At 35.1% G+C, this 22,751-nt stretch overlaps 1 protein-coding gene across 7 annotated transcripts in view; it reads left to right on the top strand.

Annotated features, from left to right (window-relative positions):
- Window positions 1-22,751, top strand: part of PCDH11X (protocadherin 11 X-linked) — a 606,781-nt gene that overhangs the window by 350,442 nt on the left and 233,588 nt on the right. The window contains exon 5 of one of the 7 annotated variants that reach the window (XM_081808553.1): window positions 18,899-18,979. The exons of 5 other annotated variants lie outside the window; for them this stretch is intronic. In XM_081808553.1, coding sequence (XP_081664679.1) covers window positions 18,899-18,964 — 66 coding nt within the window. In that variant the 3' untranslated portion in view covers window positions 18,965-18,979. Of the gene's footprint in view, window positions 1-17,687; window positions 17,745-18,898; window positions 18,980-22,751 lie in introns of those variants that run through there. One more of the 7 variants, XM_081808554.1, reaches the window with a different exon arrangement.

Below are 22,751 nucleotides of genomic sequence, written 5' to 3'. Positions count from 1 at the left end.
CAAGCCGAGCTGTCTCCACATTTTGTATCACCTACACAGTCCTGGATGCAATTTTCAAGTCTTTTTATTTTGTTTTATTTTATTTTATTATTTATTTTATTTTTCACCAACACTTTTCTTTTCCCACTGTGCCAAAACAACATACTGCTGAAAGCATCACTTTGTGAATATTCTGTTAATACAGTAATTTTATGACTAATTTTATCAATAAAAGGGACAATTTTGGTGTCAATTCACAATTTGGCTTTCACAGCAAAAGTTAGTGAATATGAAGCATGATGATGTCTGATAGGACCACAAGGAAAGTACCATAACTAAATTAAACATGGTTAAACAGCAAATTGATGTTCAGAGTTTTAGGATATCACATTTCAAGGTGAAAATTTTAGGTTCTGCTCATATATATAATGAATAAAAAATTATTTTCTATTATTAAAAAAATAAACTCATGCATACTGGGACATTTTAGTTACCTCATTAGTTAAGCTACACCACCACTAAAATAAAGTTTTTCAGCTGTTCACTGACATTTCTTTCCTAGAATTTATGCAATGGTTTCCTCACCATGTTTTGGGGTTCAAAGAAATGGGTTTTCCTTGAACTTCTTTTTTTAAATTTTTTTAAGATTTTAGTTATTCATTTGAGAGAGACAGAGATAGAGAGAGAGCCTAAGCAGAGAGGAGAAGGTGAAGTAGGTGAAGAAAAGCCCAATGTAGGGCTTGATCGCAGGACCCCGGAAACATGACCTGAGCCGAAGGTAGACATTTAACAGACTGAGCCACCCAGGTGCCCCTCCCTTGAGCATCTGATGGAAGATATTTTGGAAATTAAATTCAGCAAGTTTTAAAAGCTGTCCATATCATAACCAAAATGTTACCATAACTTTATGCTAGGTTAAATGGGAGTATAATATTTAAGACGAATTTATCCTATTCTAGTTTAAGGGACCAAATTTTATGTTTGAAAAGGAACTTGCCAAAGGGTGCTCTAGGCTCTGTCAGAAATGACGTTAGCCTTGGATGTCTTTATCAAGTGTGAGAATTACCTGAAAATAAATCCTGTCTAGAATGTCAAAATAAATTTTACTTATGTTTGAGAGATAAAAAATAACAGCACTAGAGAATTTTCAATGAATATACATACATGACAGTTTTCAAATGCCCGTCTAAACTAATTATCGCTGTGGCTTTTGAGTGATTTCTTTTTGAGAGTCAGCTCTTCCCAGGAGGCAAAAGATCATAGAAGAGTTCTCAAATTAAAAGGAGGGAAGCAAGGGTAGTAAAATGTCATTAGCCATATATATAAAGTGAATAAGAGAGAAAGAGAGAGAGAGAAAAGCTCTACAGATTTTAACTCTTCTAACATTGTCGACTTTAGAAATTGACCTATTCAGTTATTTAAAAGTTGAAATTTTGAAGAACAGAAATATTGGTAAGTTTTATCTAGTGTAGATATCCTACAAATAGGAAAATGTCTTGTTTTTTTTAAAAAAAATTAGAACTCTGCATACAGAATTCTGGGGTGAACTCATTTTCCTGTTTACAAGACAACAGGGGGGTTAAATTTTAACATAAAACACTTCAATAGTAGATATTAAAACAATATAATCACAATATAAGGAGCAATGTAAAGTGTGATTTTCATTGAAAGATATTTCTTTTTGTCAAATGAAAGCAAATCTGGACTTAGGGAGACACTTTATTCAGAATAGGTAGAAGAATCTGATCTCAGAAATCTACAAGATTTCATAAAATCCAACAGAAAAATGAATTTTTTGTTGTTGTTGTTGTTAAGGGCAAGCAGACCTAAGCAGAATATTTTAAGAAGAAACTGGACACACAAGATAAATGAACAGTGGGGTCTTCCAAAAAAAAGTGTCTCACTGTATTCAGATGATTCCCAGGAGACCCTGAAAAGGAGACATGTTCCACTTTATTGTGCTTGCTTATTGCTTAGGGGCAAACAGGGGTCAGGGGCTTGTAGGAAGGAGAGATACCTGACTAAAGTTTAGTCGAGGCAAAGCACAGAGTAAGAAAGGGACAACTGTGAACACTTGGTTATTTTTTCCATTACCTTTCTATACCAAAGTAAGTACAATAAAAATTATTTACTAATAATGTACTAACTCTGTTTCAAGCACTGTGTGTACATGCATACACATATATACACACATATATGTATACTTATGTACACATTTAGTCCTAACAATGACCCTGTAAGTTCTTTCACAGTTGAAAAAACAAAACCTAACAAACAAAAACATAGTACAGAGCTTAAGTGACTTGCCTAGGTTTACAGAGCTCTCAAGTAGAAGACCCATGGTTTGAACCCAGGCAATCATTTCAGAATACCTCTTTTAAAAAAGAAAAAAGATAAACTTTAAAACATAAAACAAATATTTATCTCAAAATACTTGTCTTATTCTATTTTAGTAGTTACATTGAATATATTTAATGTCATAATATGTTTCTGGAAGAATAAAAAATTTACTTCTGTCAAATATGATGATGCTCCAGACCTGTCATCAAGCAGTTTTCATGAGCCTATATACATTGTATACCTTGTTTGATATAATATAGTTAACATATACCATGGAGATTAGATCTGTCCTTTGATGCCTTTTATTTTGGGCTCATTGCATTTATGTATATGTTTGAAAATTATTTTGGATACTAAATTCAAGAAGCTTTAAACCGGGCGCCTGGGTGGCTCAGTTGGTTAAGCCACTGCCTTCGGCTCAGGTCATGATTCTGGAGTCCCTGGATTGAGTCCCGCATCGGGCTCCCTGCTCGGCAGGGAGTCTGCTTCTCCCTCTGACCCTCCCCCCTCTCATGTGCTTGCTCTCTCTCATTCTCTCTCTCTCAAATAAATAAATAAAATCTTTAAAAAAAAAAAGAAGCTTTAAACCTTAAATATATTAAGTGTCCGAATATTCATCAAGTTTTGATTTATTGCAAATGATTACATAAAAAGTTAAATTTATTTCTTGAATTCCTGAACCTTACCTGTTTAGATTTTTAAATTATAAAATGTGGCATTCATGTTCAATTTAATTCAAAGTAAGTGAAAAATATAAGGATCCTACATTTGTCAAAAAAAAAAAAAAGTAGGGCAAAACATTATCTGAGCTATGAAAGAATATCTTATCTAGGCTAAATTAATGCTATAATGTCTTTTAGATTCTAAACCTTCAAAGGACTTAGAATTTCTCAATGACTTCCCCATCTATTTAATTTAAATGACTTCAGTGACCTACCCAAACAGGATCTATTTTCAGTTTCCAAATCAGAGGTTTAAGTTATAAACACTTTTTTCTACCTCCCTCCTAAAAGATTATATTTCACAGAGAAGCTAATAATATTAAAAGAGCATAACAAAAGCAAATGTCACACTCCATGGTTCATTCATTCTTTAACCAGTTGGTATTCAGCTGGCTAGTAGTTAGTTAAGGGGAAAACATATTTCAACACAAAACCACCTGTGATTGAATAAATTGTGTAAGTAATGTTTATATTCAACTAAAAGAGAGAAGTACAATTTTTTAAACCTGGTAAATATTTTTAAAAATCTTGTTTAAACACAAGCTGGTTCCCTTATCTCTAACCTGAAAATTTCCATGGAGACATTTTTCTTCTAAATCCCTCACCCTTTGGCTAAGCCTGCATCTGAATTGCCCTCAGGGTTTGCAAATATGGCTATGTTTATTAAAGAATATGTTCACCAAAGTGCTAAACTGAAGATGGCAGAAACAGAACTGACTGAAGTTCTCAAAGGTGTATATTTTAATTTCTTTTTATTTGCCTGAGGTGAATTTATAAAGTGGTTTCTTTCAAACTAAGCTAGTGGGTGTCAGAAAGAGTAGCTATAGTAGCAAAGGAAGGAAAGGCGATTTTCTGTCATTGGCCTATCTTCATCCAGATTCCTGTCATTCATGTGATCATTTGCTCCAAAGCTACATTAAGAGGGAAGCAATGAGAATATTTGAGTGAACATATGTTAAAGTGCCCATTTTACTGGTGTATCCAAGGTACTTATTCATCCCTTATCCTATTCAATAATGCAGAAATCTTTGGAAGTTCTTTCATCAAAAATTCTCCTAAATGTATAATTTAGGAGTTTGAATATGGAATTTCTCGAACTCTCAAAAATTTTGAGATATTTTTAAAAGGTTATGTCCAAATGAAACTAATTTGAAGGGCATGTTTCTGAAGAGATGTATTTACATCTTGTCTTTAGTGAAGAATTATTTTCATACATTACTTTTGGGAGTATTATGATTTAGTAAATTCCTGAGGGTAGACCTACAGCAATTGTGAATGCCATTTCTTCTATACTAACCAGTTTTCCTTATCAAACATTCAGTTTAATGTTAATAAGGCTATGAGAAAATTAAGTCACACTAAGAACTCTAATTTAGCATTATCACCTATAAGGAAACACATTTATCTTCCTTCTGCATATGTTCCATAGATATCCTTCAGGGACATGGTCTTACAGATAAGTGTGAGGACTTTTCTTGTGTCTTAAGAGTTTCTTATTTTGCTTTGGAATAGATTATTTAACTCATTGGGTAGTGACAGAAAATTTGGTTAGTGGTAGAAAGTCATAGATAATTTGAAGGACACCTGTCCTTTCATCTTTTTGGATGTTCCTTCCCATCCTTATTTAAGACTTCTGCTGGCACCTGACATTTGGTGTTACAACTGTCAATGTAGCCATCACCACAAATAAATATCTGCTTTGTCTTACATGTTTTTGTTTTTGTAGATTTTTTTTTTTTGCTGTTTTTATTGCTCCTGTAGCCCTTATATGTACAGATATGCATTCCCTGGATCTTCTTTTCATATGATTATGAAGACTCCATCATATTGAACATTGCCTTCCTTTTTTATGATTATGACTTCATGATCTGCCTTGTGTTATTCTATCTGGTTAACTTGAGCTTTCCCTTCATTAGATCCCCTCGTTGCTCAGTCCTTCTCCATTTTACCCACTTTATGAAATTTGTTCCTGGTTACTTTTATCTCCCCATCTCATCATTGCCATCATTGGCATTTCATTCTTGGTTTCTCAATCTGTTTATAGTGCCAATTTCCAACTATAGTCCCCTTACAGATTGTATTCTCCACAGGCCATTGAACACTGTTTTGGGGGGGAAAACTACAAAATTGTGCAGAAGATTAAACTTACTACACATTCACAGTATTATGCTTCCAATGTGGCTCTAAGTATTGTACAGAAGTTGTTTTATTTTTTTATTCTCCTCTCATTAACTTTCTATCTTAGACATTGAATAATTTTCCCAAACCTTTTCAATCATCTTCAATTTCCTTTCACAATTTCCAACTGTGAATTATCAGCAAATTACCTTAAGTCTTACTTTCCTAAAATAGAAACCATCTTTGTAACCACAATATATTTCCATGTTCCTTTCTAGTCTCTCACTTATTCCCTCTTAATTATGGAAATATCCAGCTCTTTTTTTTTTTTTTTTTGATGCCTTGAAAAATGTGTCATCTATTTATGGAGAGTAAAAATTTCCCCCTCCTCATCTTGTCAAACATTTCAGTCTTTGACATCTCTGAATAGCCTAGCTCAGGGCAGGGGAAAAAAAAAGCTATTTTTGTCTTTCATGGAGATCAACAGCTCTTTAGATTATGGATATGTGTTTATACAGACTAAGGGAGAATCTATGCATGGGACAAGGGTTTGAATCAGCAATCCTAACTGAACTTCTGTCTTTCTAGACAGCCTTAAAAGTCTAAGATGTTGAGCGTAAGAGGCCTCCAGGGACCATTGAATGTGTTAAAGCCACTTCAGGGGAGCTTCCTAGATCATAGTTAGATTCTGCTCAAAGTGCTCTTTTACTCCAACTTCAGAGTCCACCTGCCTAACTGCTTGCCTGGAACTTTTTATTTTTTACTTTAAGTACCCCAAATGATAACTGCCCACCCTGACCCCTATCACATCATCGCCTGGCCACCATTAATCCTTACAATCAGTTTCCTGGTCCAGTTGGATAGAATTTACCTCACTTGATCTCAACAACCATCTGTTCTGTAGCAGAGCCTGAGACACGTGCACACTGCATTTGTAATCCAGTTACTTCATTGAGTCCCTTACCAATACCATTTAACTATGGTAGCTATAAAGCAAAAATAACATGCATCCACACACATGCATAAACATGCCTGCATGTCCATAACATACACACATATGCAAACAGTTCAACACTCAAAGCTAATTATTGTATTGTAAAGTTAATTCCAATAAAGTAGAGATAATTACTTTGAATGTAAATAGGCTAAATACTCCAAAGTCATAGGATGAGAGAGTGGATAAAACAAAACAACAAAACAAAACAAAACAAAAGACCCATCTATATGCTGCCGGCAGAAGGCTCATGTCAGACCTAAAGACACCTGCAGATTGAAAGTAAGGAGATAGAGAAAACTTTATGATACAAAGGATGGTAAAAGAAAGCCAGGGCTGCAATACTTATATTGGACAAACTAGACTTTCAAACAAAGACAGTAACAAGACACAAAGAAGGACACTAAACAATAATAAAGGGGACAATACAACAACAGGATATAACAATTATAAATATTTATGCGCCCAACATGGGAACATCTAAGTACATAATACAGTTAATAACAAACATAAAAGATATAATTGACATTAATACAATAATAGTAGGGGACTTTAACAGCCCAATTACCTCAACAGATAGAGTATCCAAACAGAAATCAACAAGGAAATAATGGCTTTGAATGACACACTGGACCAGGTAGATTTAGCAGATATATTCAAACATTCTATCCCAAAATATCAGAATACATTTTTTTTCAAATGCACAGGGACATTCTCCAGAATAGATCACATATTAGGCCACAAAACAAGTCTCAACAAATTAAAAAAAATATGAAGTCATACCAAGTTTCTTTTCTGACCATAAAGCTATGAAACTAGAAATTAATCAAAAGAAAAAATCTGGAAAAAAGACAATTACAAGGAGGTTAAATAACATGCTACTAAACAATGAATGGGTCATCCAAGAAATCAAAGAAGAAATAAAAAATTACATGGAAACAAATGCAAATGAAGACACAGCAGTCCAAAATCTTTGGGATGTAGCAAAAGCAGTTCTGAAAAGGAAGTTTATAGCAATAGAGGCCTACCTCAAGAAGCAAGAAAAATCTCAAAGAAACAACCTAATCTTACACATAAAGGAGCTGGAAAAAGTACAACAAATAAAACTCAAACCCAGCAAAAGGAAGGAGATAAAGACTTGAGGAGAAATAAATGGTATATAAGCAAAACAAAACAATAAACAAAACAAACAAATAAAAGAAAAGATCCAGGAAACCAGGAGCAGAATATCGAAAAGATTAAAAAAAAAAAAAAAGATAAATCTCTAGCCATGAAGAGAGAGACAGAGAGACAAGAGAGAGAGAGGACCCAAATAAAATCACTAATTAAATAAGAGAAATAACCAACACCACAGAAATACAAACAATTCCATCAGAATATTAAGAAAATCCATATGCCAAAAAATTGGACAACCTGGAATAAACGGATACATTCTGAGAAATATATAACCTACCAAAACTGAAGCAGGAACAAATAGAAAATAACAGACTGATTACCAACAATGAAATTGTATTAGTAATCAAAAGTCCAGGCCCAGACAGCTATACAGGCAAATTCTACCAAACATTTAAAGACAAGGTAACTCCTATTCTTCTCAAAATGTTCCAAAAAATAGAATAGGAAGAAAATTTTCCAAATTTATTCTATGAGGCCAGTATCACCCTTATACCAAAACCAGATAAAGACACCAGAAAAAAAAAAAAAAGAAATACAGGCCAATATCTCCAAAATATTAACCAAAGTCCTTAACAAAATATTAACAAAACAAATACAACAATGCATTTAAAATTTGGGGGGAAGCATGAAGGTGGTGGCAGAGTAGGAGGAGCCTAGGATTGCCTTGTCCCACAATCTCAACTAGATCACTATCAAATCATCCTAAATACCCTAGAAAATGACCTGGAGACTGACAGAACAAACTCCATGAATAAAAGGAGAGAAGAGGTCACACTGAAGAGGGTAGGAAGTGCAGAGACATGGTTTAGGAAATAAACGGATCAAGGCTGCTATAGAAGGAGGAATCCGTGCTTGCAGAGAAGGGCAAAAGAGAGAGAAGAGCACACAGGGGAATGGACAAGAACATTTCCCCAGAACCACTGGTTTGGAAAATGAGAGGGGCTGAATTTTGTGAGCTCATGTAATCAGTGGGGATTAACATCTGGAGCATATTTTATTATTATTTTATTTTATTTTATTTCATTTTATTTCATTTTATCATTTTATTTTATATTTATTTAAACTATATTTATTGGTTATTTTTTAAATTTTTTCTTTATTATTATTATTTTTAAGTAAGCTCTATACCCAACATGGGGCTTGAACTCACAAACCCGAGATCAAAAGTCACATGCTCCACTGAGCCAGGCAGTTACCCCAAAGACTAGTTTTAAAGGTCAGTGGACTTGGCTGAGATATAGCCCAGGGGGCACTGTGCTGCTCCTGGAGAGAAGGCAGGTAAACAAGCTGGGGAAAGATAGCATGTAAACAGCAATCTGAAGAGTGCCTTGGGCACATAGTGGGGAGAGTATTGGCTCTTTTAGGAGTGCATCCCTGAGAGACAGTATTCACAGAATGCCTCCCTGGGAAGAAAGGAGCTGGATGGCACCATTTCCCTTTCCCACCCTTCAGTATAAACATTGAGCTACCTGCAGGAAACAACACGTGCCAACACTGGCTGCCAAACTTGCTTACACTAAGCCCCTCACCCATGCACTCACTTGGAACTGTCCTTTTCAGTCAAGCTTACCTCAGTCACAGTGCATCAGGCCCCTCACCCAGACCAGCACAAACCACTAAACATAACACATCTTCCACCCAGAGTGTTTTGCAGGGCTTCAGTTCTGGTGCAGATGGTGACAGGTTTCATTTCACAAACAGACCAGAGCACACTTAGCTAAAACTTGCCACATTCAGGCCAGGGACTAAACACTGCTCAATACAGGCAAGGAAAGCCTCTGTAGACAACTAGCTTGAAAGATGGAGCAGCCAGAACACAATAGCTGACTGCACACAGCATACAATGGAGACAATCACTGAAGCACCAGTCCCTGGTCACTATAGGATCTCTACTTCATAAGACAATTACTTTCAGGAGCAGGTGACATAACTGGCTTTCCATAGATGGTTGTTATGTTATTGAGGAATGTCCCTCTATCCCTACACTCTGAAGAGTTTTATACAGGAAAGGATGCTGTATTTTGTCAAATACTTTTTCTGCATCAACTGAGAGGATCCTATGGTTCTTTTAATGTGCTCTATCACATTGATTGATTTTCGAATGTTGAACCACTCTTGCATGCCAGGAATAAATCCTACCTGGTCATGATGGATAATCCTTTTAATGTACTATTGGATCCTATTCACTAGGCTCTTGTTGAGTATTTTGGCATCCATGTTCATCAGGGACATTGGTCTGTAATTCTCCTTTTTGATGGGGTCTTTGCCTGGTTCTGGGATCAGGGTAATAATACTGGCCTCAGAGAATGAGTTTGGAAAATTTCCTTCTGTTTCTATTTTTTGAAATAGCTTCAGTAGAATAGGTATTATTTCTTCCTTAAATGTTTGGTAGAATTCCCCTGGGAAGCCATCTGGCCCTGGACTCTTGTTTTTTGGGAGGTTTTTGATTACTGCTTCAATTTTGTTACTAGTTATTGGTCTACTCAGATTGCCTATTTCTTCCTGTTTCAGTCTTGGTAATTTATAAGTTTCCAGGAAGGCATCCATTTCTTCCAGGTTGCTTAATTTGTTGGCATATGGTTCCTGGTAATAATTTCTAATAATTGTTTCTATTTCCTTGGTGTTAGTCATGATCTCTCCCCTTTCATTCATTATTTTATTAATTTGGGTCCTTTCTCTTTTCTTTTGGATAAGTCTGGCCAGAGGTTTATCAATCTTATTAATTCTTTCAAAGAACCAGCTTCTAGTTTTGTTGATCTGGTCTACTGATTTTCTGGTTTCTATTTCATTGATCTCTGCTCAAATCTTTATTATTTCTCTTCCTCTGTTTGGTTTTGGTTTTATTTGCTGTTCTTTCTCCAGCTTATTTAGGTGTAAGGTTAGCTTGTGCATTTGGAATTTTTCTACTTTATTGAAAGAGGCTTGGATGGCTATGTATTTCCCCCTTAGGAACACCTTTGCAGTATCCCATATGTTTTGGACCAATGTGCTTTCATTCTTATTGGTTTCCACTAATTGTTTAAGTTCTTCTTTAATTTCCTGGTTGACCTAAACATTCTTGAGCAGAGTGGTCTTTAGTTTCCAAGTGTTTGAATTTCTGCCAATTATTTCTTGTGATTGAGTTTCAGTTTCAAAGCATTGTAGTCTGATAGCATGTACGGAATAATCTCAATTTTTTGGTATTGGTTGAGACCTGATTTGTGACCCAAGATGTGGTCTATTCTGGAGGAAGTTCCATGTGCACTTGAGAAGAATGAGTATTCTGTTGTTTTAGGGTGGAATGTTCTGTATGTATCTATGAGGTCAATCTGGTCCAATGTGTCTTTCAAAGCTCTTGTTTCTTTGTTGATCTTCTGCTTAGATGATCTGTCCATTGCTGAGAGTGGAGGGTTGAGGTCTCCCACTATTAATGTATTATTATCAATATGATTCTTTATTTTGTTTAACAGTTGGCTTATGTAGTTGGCTGCTCCCATTTTGGGGGCATAGATAATTACAATTGTTAGATCTTCTTGTTGGATCAACCCTTTAAGTAGGATAGTGTCTGTCTACATCTCTTACTATAGTCTTTGGTTTAAAATCTATTTTGTCTGATATGAGAATTTCTACCCCAGCTTTCTTTTGAGGTCTGTTGATATGATAAATTGTTCTCCATCCCCTCACTTTCAATTTGAAGGTGTCTTTAGGTTCAAAATGAGTCTCTTGTAGACAACATATGGATGTGTCCTGTCTTTTTATCCAATCTGCAACCCTGTGTCATTTCATGGATACATTTAGGTCATTCACATTGAGGGTAACTATTGAAAGATATAAATTTACATATTGCCTGTAAAGTCCCTGTTTCTATAGATTGCCTCTGTTAATTTCTCATCTATATTGCTCTTGGGTTCTTTTTTATTTTATAGAATCCCCCTTAATATTTCTTGCAGGGCTGGCTTGGTGGTCACATATTCTTTCAGTTTTTGCTGGTCCTCGAAGATCTTTGTCTTTCCGTCCATTCTGAATGACAGCCTTGCTGGATAAAATATTCTTGGCTGCATGTTTTTCTCATTTAGTACCCTGAATATTTCTTTCCAGCCCTTTCTGGCTTGCCAGGTCTCTGTGGATAGATCTGACATTATTCTGATGTTCCTCCTTCTGTATGTAAGAAATCTCTTCCCCTTAGCTTCTCTCAGGATAGCTTCCTTGGCTCTAAGATTTTCAAGTTTTACTATTATATGCTGGGCTTTTGGTCTATTTTTATTGATCTTGGGAGGGGCCCTCTCTGCCTCTTGGACACGGCTGCTTGTTTCCTTCCCCAGATTAGGGAAGTTCTCAGCTATGATTTGGTCAAATATACCTTCTAGTCCTCTCTTTCTCTCCACCCCCTCAGGGATCCCAATAATTCTGACATTGGAACGTTTCATGGCATCATTGATCTAAGTCTGATGTCATGGGCTTCTCGCTGTTTATCCCTATCCTCCTTGGCTTCCTTCCTTTCTATCAGCTTACCTTCTAGATCACTAATTCATTCTTCTGCCTCATTTACCTTGGCCCTTAGAGTACCCAGTTTAGACTGCATCTCATTCATAGCATTTTTAAGTTTGACTTGATTAGCTCTCATTTCTGCCCTTACAGATTCTGTATTGTCACTAATGGTTTTCTCAAGCCTAGCTATTGACTTCATAATTGTTACCCTGAAGTCTATCTCTGACATCTTGCTTATATCCATATCCATTAGGTCTGAGGCAGAGGCCATTGTGTGTGGTTCTTTTCTTTTTTGGGAGTTCCTCCTCCTAGTCATTCTGTTGAGATATGGTTGAGGGAATGTACAGAGTCCAAAATATCAACCATGACCCAGGCAAGATGCACCCTAGGAAAATCCAGAGCAGTTGGAAGCCACTGCCAAAAAACCAAAGCCAAAATGAAACACAATAATAAAAGGTTTAAAATTAAAAAGAAAAGTTAAAAATTAAAAATTTTCAAAAAAGGTGGTGAGGGGAAGGGGGACTATAATCTCTTTGTGTGGACAAGTAGGGTATTTCAGTTGTTCCTTGGTGCATTTTGTTCTGTTTGTTAGAGGACACTACTTCCCAAAATTACAGGGAAAGTAAAATTTGTATATATAAAGGACTACATTGAAGCATATATCTGTAAAAAAATATGGGTGTGAAACTGTACAAGTTATGATGTTACTATGAAATATAAGTTGATATATTAAACATCTAGCTGAAATGAGAAAACAGTAAAAAGAAAAAACAGAGAAGACACATAAGAGAAAGAATGAAAAGAAAAAGAGTTGTATTGGAAAATAAACAAGTTGTAAGGAAACGACCAACCAGAGCTCAATATACTATTTTCCCCTGGTGTTGGGATTTTACAGTTTTATGGGGACCATTGGGTTGTTGTCCTCTTGTTCTTCCAGCCTGTCTCCTGGGGCCGTGGTTTACTGTGCTGTTTCTCAGGTATCCCTGGTTGGGCAGAGTTGCCCTGCCCCCTGTTGGGGGTCTGGGCTCTGTGGAAACCGGTTTTTTGAGTTTTTGTTCTCTGGCTGCTTTCTGAGCCTCTTCAGATGGTCAGAGCAAAATTGGCCACAGCCAAACCTCTGTCCCAGAGCAGAGAAATCACAGTTTGTTTTCTTCACTAAACCCTCCAGGACACATAGTGTCTGTTTCTGTATGCACTGCTGAAAACCACCACCTCCAGTGGTGCACACCCGCAGTGACTCTCTCAGAGGCCATCCCACAGACCTGGGGGTGTCCCTGCCCTTTGTGCTTCTAAAACCGTGAGTGGCCGCAGCTCCTGGATCCTGTCTGAGTGCTGCTCTAAAGCCCTTTCCTGGCTACTACTGCTCTGTGAGTTTTTGCCTGGTCCCCAGGGCAGGACACCCTTGCACTCTGGTGTTATATCACTTTCCAGGAGGCAGCATATGGATGCTCCCTCCCCCTTCTGTTTATCTTCCCATATATCTCCACAGATTCACAACTCCACCCTTCCTACCTCACGACAGACGGTGTTTTTCCACTTGTAGAGATCCGGATATATCTTCTTACATCTCAGGCTGATTTCCTGGGTGTTCAGAATGCTTTGGTAGATATCCAGCTAAATTCAGGGGACTGGTTGAAATGGGGTCCTCTACTCCTCCTCCATCTTGCCTCTCTCCCTGCATTATGTTTTTCTATATTCCAGTTTAAACTTGCCTGGGTGGCTCAGTTGGTTAAGCATCTGACTCTTGATTTTAGCTCAGATCATGATCTCAGGGTCATGGGATTGAGCCCCAGGTTGGGCTCCACACTGGTTGTGGAGCCTGCTTAAGATTCTCTCTTCCTCTGCCCTCCCCCATGCTCTCTTTCTCTCTCTAGAAAGAAAAACTATATTCACATGTAGCTTTAAATAATTGAACCCATAGCACAAAGTATTTTACATTTTTAAGCTTTTGTAGCAGAAACATATATGCTTTGTTGATATATAACCTTTTAAATTATAATTAATGTTTGTATAACTTTCAATAGATAGTCTCTGATGGCAAATTTAGTCAGTTATATACTACAGGAATTTGATCTTACATACTTAACACATGTGCATATATAAGTATTTACTACCAGAAATAAAGAGTGCTAAATATTCAGTATGACCTTAAATATAACTAACTTGACCCTAGGTAATTATTACCAACATTTTCCAGACTTATATACAATATCCTCCAAATGGACAGGTGGCTGAATCAATTAGGTATAAGGAAAAACACTAACAACAGTAACAACAAAAACAAAAATTAACATTTACTCAGTATTTACTAGGTACTTTCCATTTATTATTTCATATAGTTAAAAATAACCAGAAAGTACAGTTATTTTTATCATTATTTTACAATTGCAAAACTGAAGCTGAAAGGAGTTAAGTACAATGCAAGAATATATGAAAAAAGTGGGCTTGATCATGGGGACATGAGCAAAGTCTTATTGCTTTAATTTGATCAAGTTTCTACTTATCCTAATACAAACATATGTGACACATCATATAAACAGGTAACTCTCAAAATAACTCTCGACAAAATTAGTTACAAGAGTAGTTTCCAAGGTAACAATACTAATTCAGTTGCTACCACAATGCTATTAAAAGCAGCACTCTTAAAAACACTAATAAGACCCATTGCAAGTAGTGTCATTTTGAGGATAAATAAATGACACAAAGAAAAATAGCTTGAAATCAGAACTTTAGTAAAGCTGAAGTGTTGAAGAGCATGCTTATCAATACTATTTTATTTTAATAAGTTTCAGTTCTCTTTTAGTGGTGTTATGTCCTTTAGATCAGTCAAGTAGCTTGTTTCCTCTCTTGTTTCCATATCGCCCTCTCATTGGAACAACTTGGAAAGACTATTAACTTGAAATTGATGATATGTTTACAGCTACTTCATTTAGTTGCTGAGTAATGACATTATCCTTTCTAGGTTGTTTGCTTGCTTAAACAAGAAACTAAGCAATTAACAAGCAAGTACTTTGTAAAATGCAAATACTCCATAAATGTTTCATGGGGATAAAAGGCTATTTATTTCTTTTTTATATATTTATATATTGTATTTGTATTTTATGATATATGATTATATATTTATAATATACATTTGTTTATTTTATTTTATGTTATGTTAATCACCAAACATTATATCATTAGTTTTTGATGTAGTGTTCCATGATTCATTGTTTGCATACAATACCGAGTGCTCCATTCAATACATGCCCTCTTTAATACCTATCACCAGGCTAACACATCCCCCAACCCCCCTGTCCTCTAGAACCCTCAGTTTGTTTCTCAGAGTCCATAGTCTCTCATGGTTCATCTCCCCCTCTGATTCCCCCCTCTTTATTTTTCCCTTCCTACTATCTTCTTTTTTTTAACATATAATGTATTTATTTCTATTTACTGTATCATTATGCTTATGTGAACAGAAAATATTAAGACTTTTAAAAGGAAAATAAGGCCTTTCTTATATAGGTTCAATTAAAAGTAGATACATTATAAAAACTGATTAGAAAAACTATCAGACTGTGATTTTTAACCTGCTATACTACTTAGATAGGGTGGTATTCAACCTCTTCCAAGACGAGAAAGAGAGGTAACTGTAGGATTTGTCATTTACGTCCCACCACAAGATGAATAAGGAAGCAATAAATTCAGAGATCCATTCTTGAACACTTGTTTTCATACATGTCTCTTCACTGGTAACCTGGTGACTCCCTATATAGGAAAATGTTCTGTGCTTATCTTGGAGTATAGCTCATTTACCTCAACTTTTAGATACTGATATTTTACGAGGAATACAGATGTGAAAGTCTGGAGAAGGAAGGTTTGTTACCGCACCCTAACAACCCCTCATCAGATTCACCTCACTTCTAAAAGTGTCAAATCCAGTTCTTTTAGATATCTGGATTTCTCTTCATGTCAATAACAGAAACTGAATGGGGTAATTTTATACATTTTTCATTTTCTCAGGTTTTAATAGCATAATTATTGCTAATTCAGGGGAAATTATGTTAAAAATAAAATTCAATCAATATCTCAGTAGTTTTAGGTTATGATCTAATCCTATCTCAAAAAATTCTCTACTTCTTTATTAAAATTATTTTGATAACAGTGATTGTGTGTTTCTGCTTTAAGCTAGTGGTTCAGAATGGGACTAGCTTAGGAAGGGACTATCCTGACTTAGAAAAGATAGAAACATAAAAAATATATATACTTTTCTTTATGAATATGAATGTGACATTTCTAGTGCAGTTAAGGGATTTGATGAGCTGTGCTAAAGTCACTGCTACCTGCTCTGCCATGTTGGCTAGAGCACTTATGTCACACATGAGGCCATCCTAGTGCACATGATCTTCCGTGTAAACCTGACAACCTGTTGCTGGAAGGCAGTAAGTTAATTTGGTGGTGCCCACTGTACTTATAAATCAACTTGGCAATCCTTTCTGTAGTGTCAATAAAATGATCTGACTTCATAGGTCAGATAAATTTACTTTCTTTTATGACTTTATAGCTTAATGGCACTATGTAGAGTTATTGAAATAACTCAGTGACATTCTTCTATTTTCTTTTTTATGCCTTCAGATAACAGGAAGATAGACTATCCTGAGTAATGTTTATATACAATTTATTGTTGACTTAAGCTCATATTATAGAAAGGGTAACAATGCAGAAAATAATATTATTTATCATCATCACCTTGAGTACCATTACTGACATACTGCAATTCTTTGAGACAAAAGGATATTTAGCTGAAAAGGATAGAAACTGAGCAACCAAAGTCTTTAGGGATAGTCTTGTACATTTCCAAACTTAGCAACATTTTATAACTAAGAAGTAATGACTCTCACCCTTGTTCACACCAAACATTATCTGATGTCAAAGCAAATAAATGAAAACAAAAAGGGAATGATGGTAGCCAACAAAATTATATACATTTTGCTTATAAAAGCATATACATATATATTTTCTCACAAAAGTATATATAAATTTTAAATTTCAAAAAGCAGTAACTGAGTGCAATCAAAATTATATTAAGATAGTCTCTACATGAAATAATTCTAACATCAAGGAAAACAATACTTTAAAAACAAAGTTTAGGAAATACATCATTCCAATTTAAGTAGCAAAATTGATTTTAAATGTTTTTAGTTAAATGAGAGAAAAAAATACAATTTTTCTTATATTGTTCCAATTTCTTCCCTGTGCTATAGAGAAGGCAGATTTTAACTGTGCCCTGGGTGTCCTTACAGCTTTTGCAAATGCCACAGTTGGCATAACTCTGACTCATACTTTAATAATGCATTGATTCAGAAGATAAAGCTTATCTTTGCCTTTAGTACATCTCGTCATCTTGCACCTGTTCTCATATTGCACCCTGGTTGACCAAATACATTATATATGTTTCGTCCAGAATTTTTCTAAGTTCTGTTTTCCTTTCAAAAGTAACCTGCTGCCCATTATTTCTTTCTATAGTCAACTGCTGCTCAGAGAAATACCACAGTGTTAATAACTAACAACAGCAAAAAATGCTATCCCTTTCATATATCACTGTTTTAAAATAAATCAAAGGAATGAGTATTCTGATTATCTATTTCTATGTAACAAATCATTCCAAACCTTAGTGGCTTGAACGATATCAATTATATTTTTTACACTGCACAGTATCCATGGGTTGGGAATTCAGGAAGGGCTGGACTGGGCATTTCTGGGTGTGGGTTCCTCATGTGTTTGCAGTCAAAATTTAGCTAGGTGTTTAGGTGATGGAACAATAGGTGGCTGAAAGAGCTGGAGACTGGCAGGATGGCTCTTCATGTAGATTTCAGATTTCTTCATGTGGAGTAATTTGGGTTTCCTTGCAGTATAGCAGCCTCAGGGAAATCAGATTGCTGAAGTGGTGCTGAAGAATCCAAGAATGAAGCAGGTAAAAGTGCACAACACTTTTCTAACCTAACATTGGAATTCTATGGCATCATTTCTGCTGTACTGTTATTGGAGGCAGTTACAAAGCCCCTGCTCCCACCCAGATTTAGGAAGAGAGAACACAGACTCCACTGTTTGATGGTGGAGTGGCAAGTTTCTAGAAGAACATTTAGGATAAAAGATATTTTTGTATCCATCTTTGAAAAATAACAATCTGTCAGAATGAGTAATGTAAGCATTTTGTAGCTTTAATTATGTTTACCTTATAGCATGTTATATTCAATTATTTTTGATAAATGTTTATCTATATAATAGAAAAATAAAATGATAGGAGCATTGACTGAATGCTACTCAGGAATTTTAATTTTCTTTTCCCATTTCCCCCCAGGAAGACTAACCCAAAACGTGTAAACTCTTATTTATCGTTAGCATACTTAATGAAGTTATTATTACCTATATCCATATATAAAAAGTCAGAATCTCCTTGAAAAATATAAAAAAAAAACTTTGTGGAAATTATTAGAAATACCAAGATTTCGTCTCATGATATGCAAATGTAATACAGTGAAGAATTGTAAAACATTCCAATATGAAGTCTTTCGTCAGTCTTCTTAGGTATCTGTTTTAATGGTTTGAAAAACTAGAGCATTTATATCCTATATATCTTCATCCCATAATTACAAGCATTCAAAGCCATACCAGAAGGAAATCATTGTATTCTAGAAATAGAGCGATTAGCATTAGACCTGAAAATCTTACATTAGAGAGGGTCAAAGAGTGAACTTGGAAGCCCCTGAACATTTTGAATGTTTGAATTATATCGTTTCAAAAGCGAATGTAATAAATAACCTTATGTCAATCCATTGTGGGGTTTTGCAATGCTCAACTGCCCTCAAAATTTCTCATTTGTCATCTGAACTTGGGCAATCTAGGTGACTGCATATTGAACTCTATTCTGAAGCTTTAAAAGTGTTTATTAGAAAGAACTCATAAAAGGCTTCCTTTAGACTACCTGTAAAGCTTCCATGTCCTTTTGCTACTTGAGAAAATAACATCCAGTGTGTGAGAATTAATAATTTTCATTCTGAAAATAATTGATTTCATCATTTTACTTTGGGTCCTGGCAGCTCATAATTGTGGTTTTTTTCAGAATTTAATTATTGACGACATCTCAAGCTACCCAGATAGCATACACCTGGAATTGTATGCATGGTGAGATTTCTATTCAACTGGGATATATCATCAAAATATATTTTAATCCTCTTTGAGGAGCATTTCTCCAACAAAAAGACTTATTTTGAAAAACCAAGATATTGCAATTAAGATGTAAATAAGATCAGGCCTGTAAACATTTTTTTCTTCAGAAACATAACATAAAATCTTTGAGACATAACTTTGATGATTCTGAATCTCTAGCTTACTTTAGTGTGAGAATAAAGTATAAAATACATAACATATAAAACCGGTGTTGACTGATCATTTATATTATTGGTAAGGCTTCCAGTTAACATCAGGCTATTGGTAGTTAAGTTTTTGGGCAATCAAAAGTTATATGCAGATGTTTGACTGTGCAGGGGTTCAGTGCCCTTAACCCCCAGGTTGTTCAAGGGTCAACTATATTTGAATATCCATGTGTGAAAGAATGGACTTCAATTCATATTTTATACCATATATCAACATACAGAAATTAACTCAAAATAGATCATTAACATAAATGAAAACCTAGAACTATAAATCTAGAAGAAAACATGCGAGATCTTTCTGACCTTGGAGTATACAATAATTCCTTATATGCAACACCAAAAAATTAATTATATCAAAATTAAGAATTTCAGCTTTTTAAAAGACAATCTTGAGAGAATGAAAAGACAAGCCACAGAAAGATAATTTGTTTGCAAATCTCATATTTGATAAAGGATATATACTGAATAATAAGAAAACAAACAACTAAATAAAAATAGTCAAAACAATGTAAATAGACACTTCAACAAAGAAGATGTGTGGGTGGCGCACAAACACATTAAAATATACACATCCCTAATCATTAAGGAAATGCAAAATGAAACAACATTTAGAACATTTGAAATTAAAAACTCTCCATACCAGGCTTTAGTGAGGATATGAAGCAACTGGAACTTTCATGTATTGCTGATGGGAATGTAAAATTGAAGAAAAATATTGGAAATGGTTTGACAATTTCTTTAAAAATAAACAAAATTTTATTATATGACCCAGTTATTCTACTCTTAGTCATTTGCCCAAGAGAAATTAAACTATATGTCCATAAAAAGACTTGTGCAGTTGTTCATTACAACTTTATTTATTATAGCCAAAGTCTAGAAGCATCCCAAATGCCCATCAATGGGAAAATGGATAAACAAATTGTGGTAAGTCAATACAATAGACTTCTACTCCTCAACAAATGTAATATTCCATTGATACATGCAACAAAGTGCATGAATTTCAAAATAATTATCCTGAGTAAAATAAGCCAAACAAAATTTGTGCATACAGTATGAATCAATGTATGTAAAACTATAGAAAATTGAAACTAACCTTGTGTAACAGAAAGCCAATCAGTACCCTCCTGAGGGAGATGAATGAGAAGGAGTAAGAAGGAGGGATTACAAAGAGGCTTTTGGAAAATGATGAGGGTGTACATATGTTCACTACCTTGATAGTAGTGATGATTTCCCAAGTGTGTGTGTGTATATATGTAACATTATATATTATATATCATATATAGATATAATAAAATGCAAAGGCATTTATTTATTTTTTGGTAACCCAGGGCAGCTTCGCTCTTAACAAGAACATTCAGGTTGTAATTTTGTTTTATTTTCCTAAACCTTTGGGGGGGGTGTGTGCCTGTGTGTGTGTGTGTGTGTGTGCACACTCCTCTGAGATGTAAAGTTTCCAAATGTTATAAGAAGAGCATTAAGATGTGGGATCACAGGTATTTTAATTTGGGTTTCTGTGTGTTTCTTGAAGTATGATTATCACCACTCATTTCTGATATACATTGCCTGCCAGTGAAGAAAAATAAATCAGTAACAAAAATTATTGCTTTGATTCACAAATATGTTTTGACAAGTTCTAGAACTAAATGTTATAATTTATCCTTTTGTACTTTCATAAAATATTGTGTCTATTAATAGGCAATGAATTGGGTTAGTAGACCAATGATTCTCAAGCTATAGTTCCTGGACCAACAACAGGAGCAGGAACAACAGTAGCAGCAGCACAATTTGGGAACTGATTCTAAATGCATATTCTCAGGCTCCACCCCAGACCAACAAAATAAAAAACCCCAGGGATATGCCTCAACGGTGCATATTTTAGTAGGCCTCGGGGTTATTCTGGTGCATGTTAAATTTGAGAATGACTGGGTTAGACCAAGTGAAAATTAACAATTTGGGTTTATGTCTAGGAATTCAGTGGGGCTTAGCCAATAAGAAATGCTATCATATTAAGTCCCAGGGTATAAAAGAAACAGTGAGGGTAGAAGATCTATACAACATGTACATGGGAAGCAGCATAAAGTATTAGTTCAGTGCCCTTGCTCTTGTTTGAAACTGCTAAAGTTTAATGCCCAGTTTCACTATTAATTAGTGCTAAAGCTTAAGTTAATACTTCTGTGGTTGAATTTCATATTTGCAAAATGAGGATGAAGATACTAGCACCTGATGAAATGCATTTTGTGAGGACTAAATGGGTTAATATATATGAAGGACATGAATTGTAAGAGATTTAAATCCTAAGATTTTAGATGAAAAGATGAGCCAAGATATTGAAAGAGCTCACTCTGAGACCTTTCTTGAGGGAAGGTGGGCATGGAGCAGGTTTCATGTTCTGAATAGACATTGTAGCCAGCAAGCACAGACCACTTGTTTAGTTTCACTTAACAGTTTGCCCAATTGGTTTAAATACTTTCTATTTCATTCAATATTTTGATATCAATTTAGCATTTATAAATTATCTTTGACATTCATAGACTGTAAAGTTCAATTAGTCAAGATATATTTATTAATATATTTAGTGAAAAAAAACCTTACAGTTTTTTGCTTTCATAAACAATCTGCAAGTTATCACCAGTACTGAAAATAGGACTTGAAATCCATTTTAACTTTGTGCCTTTTTTTTAAATTTTTTAATAAGATTTTATTTATTTATTTGACAGAGAGAGAGAGAGATCACAAGTAGGCAGACAGGCAGGCAGAGGGAGAGGGAGAAGCAGGCTCCTTGCTGAGCAGGGAGCCCGATGCGGGGCTTGATCCCAGGACTCTGGGATCATGACCTGAGCCAAAGGCAGACGCTTAACTGACTGAGCCACCCAGGCACCCCTTACCTTTGTGCTTTTGAGAATCAATTGCATTGTCAAGCTTCAGTAAGCATTTCAGATTCTACATAGCATTTGCTTTCAGGCTGTTTTGCTCTGTCTCTCAGGGTTAGGAGTTAAGGTCAGTCAATTTCAGTTAAGAAAGAAAAAAAGAATTCACTATCTATTCCTAGCATGCTATAACCCCCTCTTATTATTCAGTTTGAAGACAATAAATCATTTTCACAACATTGGATGCATGTAACCACCTTGATTCTATGTAAAATAAATTTTTTGCAGAGTCCAAAACATAAAAATAGCTACTTTCAATTCCAGATAAGCACCAAATTTTAGTGCTCATAATTTTAGACTTGGAGTGCTTATTGATCCAACATGAGAGATTGCTTTTCTATTGGGTTCGCTTGTAAGTAGCTTCTTATGTTTAAATCATACTTGCATCTATAATCAGGAATCTAAAAGTAATGTGCTTCAAGCTTTAATTCCTGAAAGTTGTCTGAAAATAAGTGAAAATCAAGGCATTTGTAGGAAATAGAAGTGTATTCATCTTGAACAGGCTTTTCATGAATAGACATTTTTTCCAACCCATTGTTGGACTAGAAGCAACCAAATGATAGCGAATATTAAGTGTGAAAATAAAGTCCTCTCTAACCTGCAAGAATTGGAT

Source organism: Leptonychotes weddellii, chromosome X, assembly GCF_054177405.1.
Source record: "Leptonychotes weddellii isolate Sample4059 chromosome X, ASM5417740v2, whole genome shotgun sequence".
Taxonomy (NCBI): domain Eukaryota; kingdom Metazoa; phylum Chordata; class Mammalia; order Carnivora; family Phocidae; genus Leptonychotes; species Leptonychotes weddellii.
The sequence above is the reverse complement of the archived record's forward strand: the minus strand, read 5'-3'. Positions and strand labels throughout refer to the sequence as shown.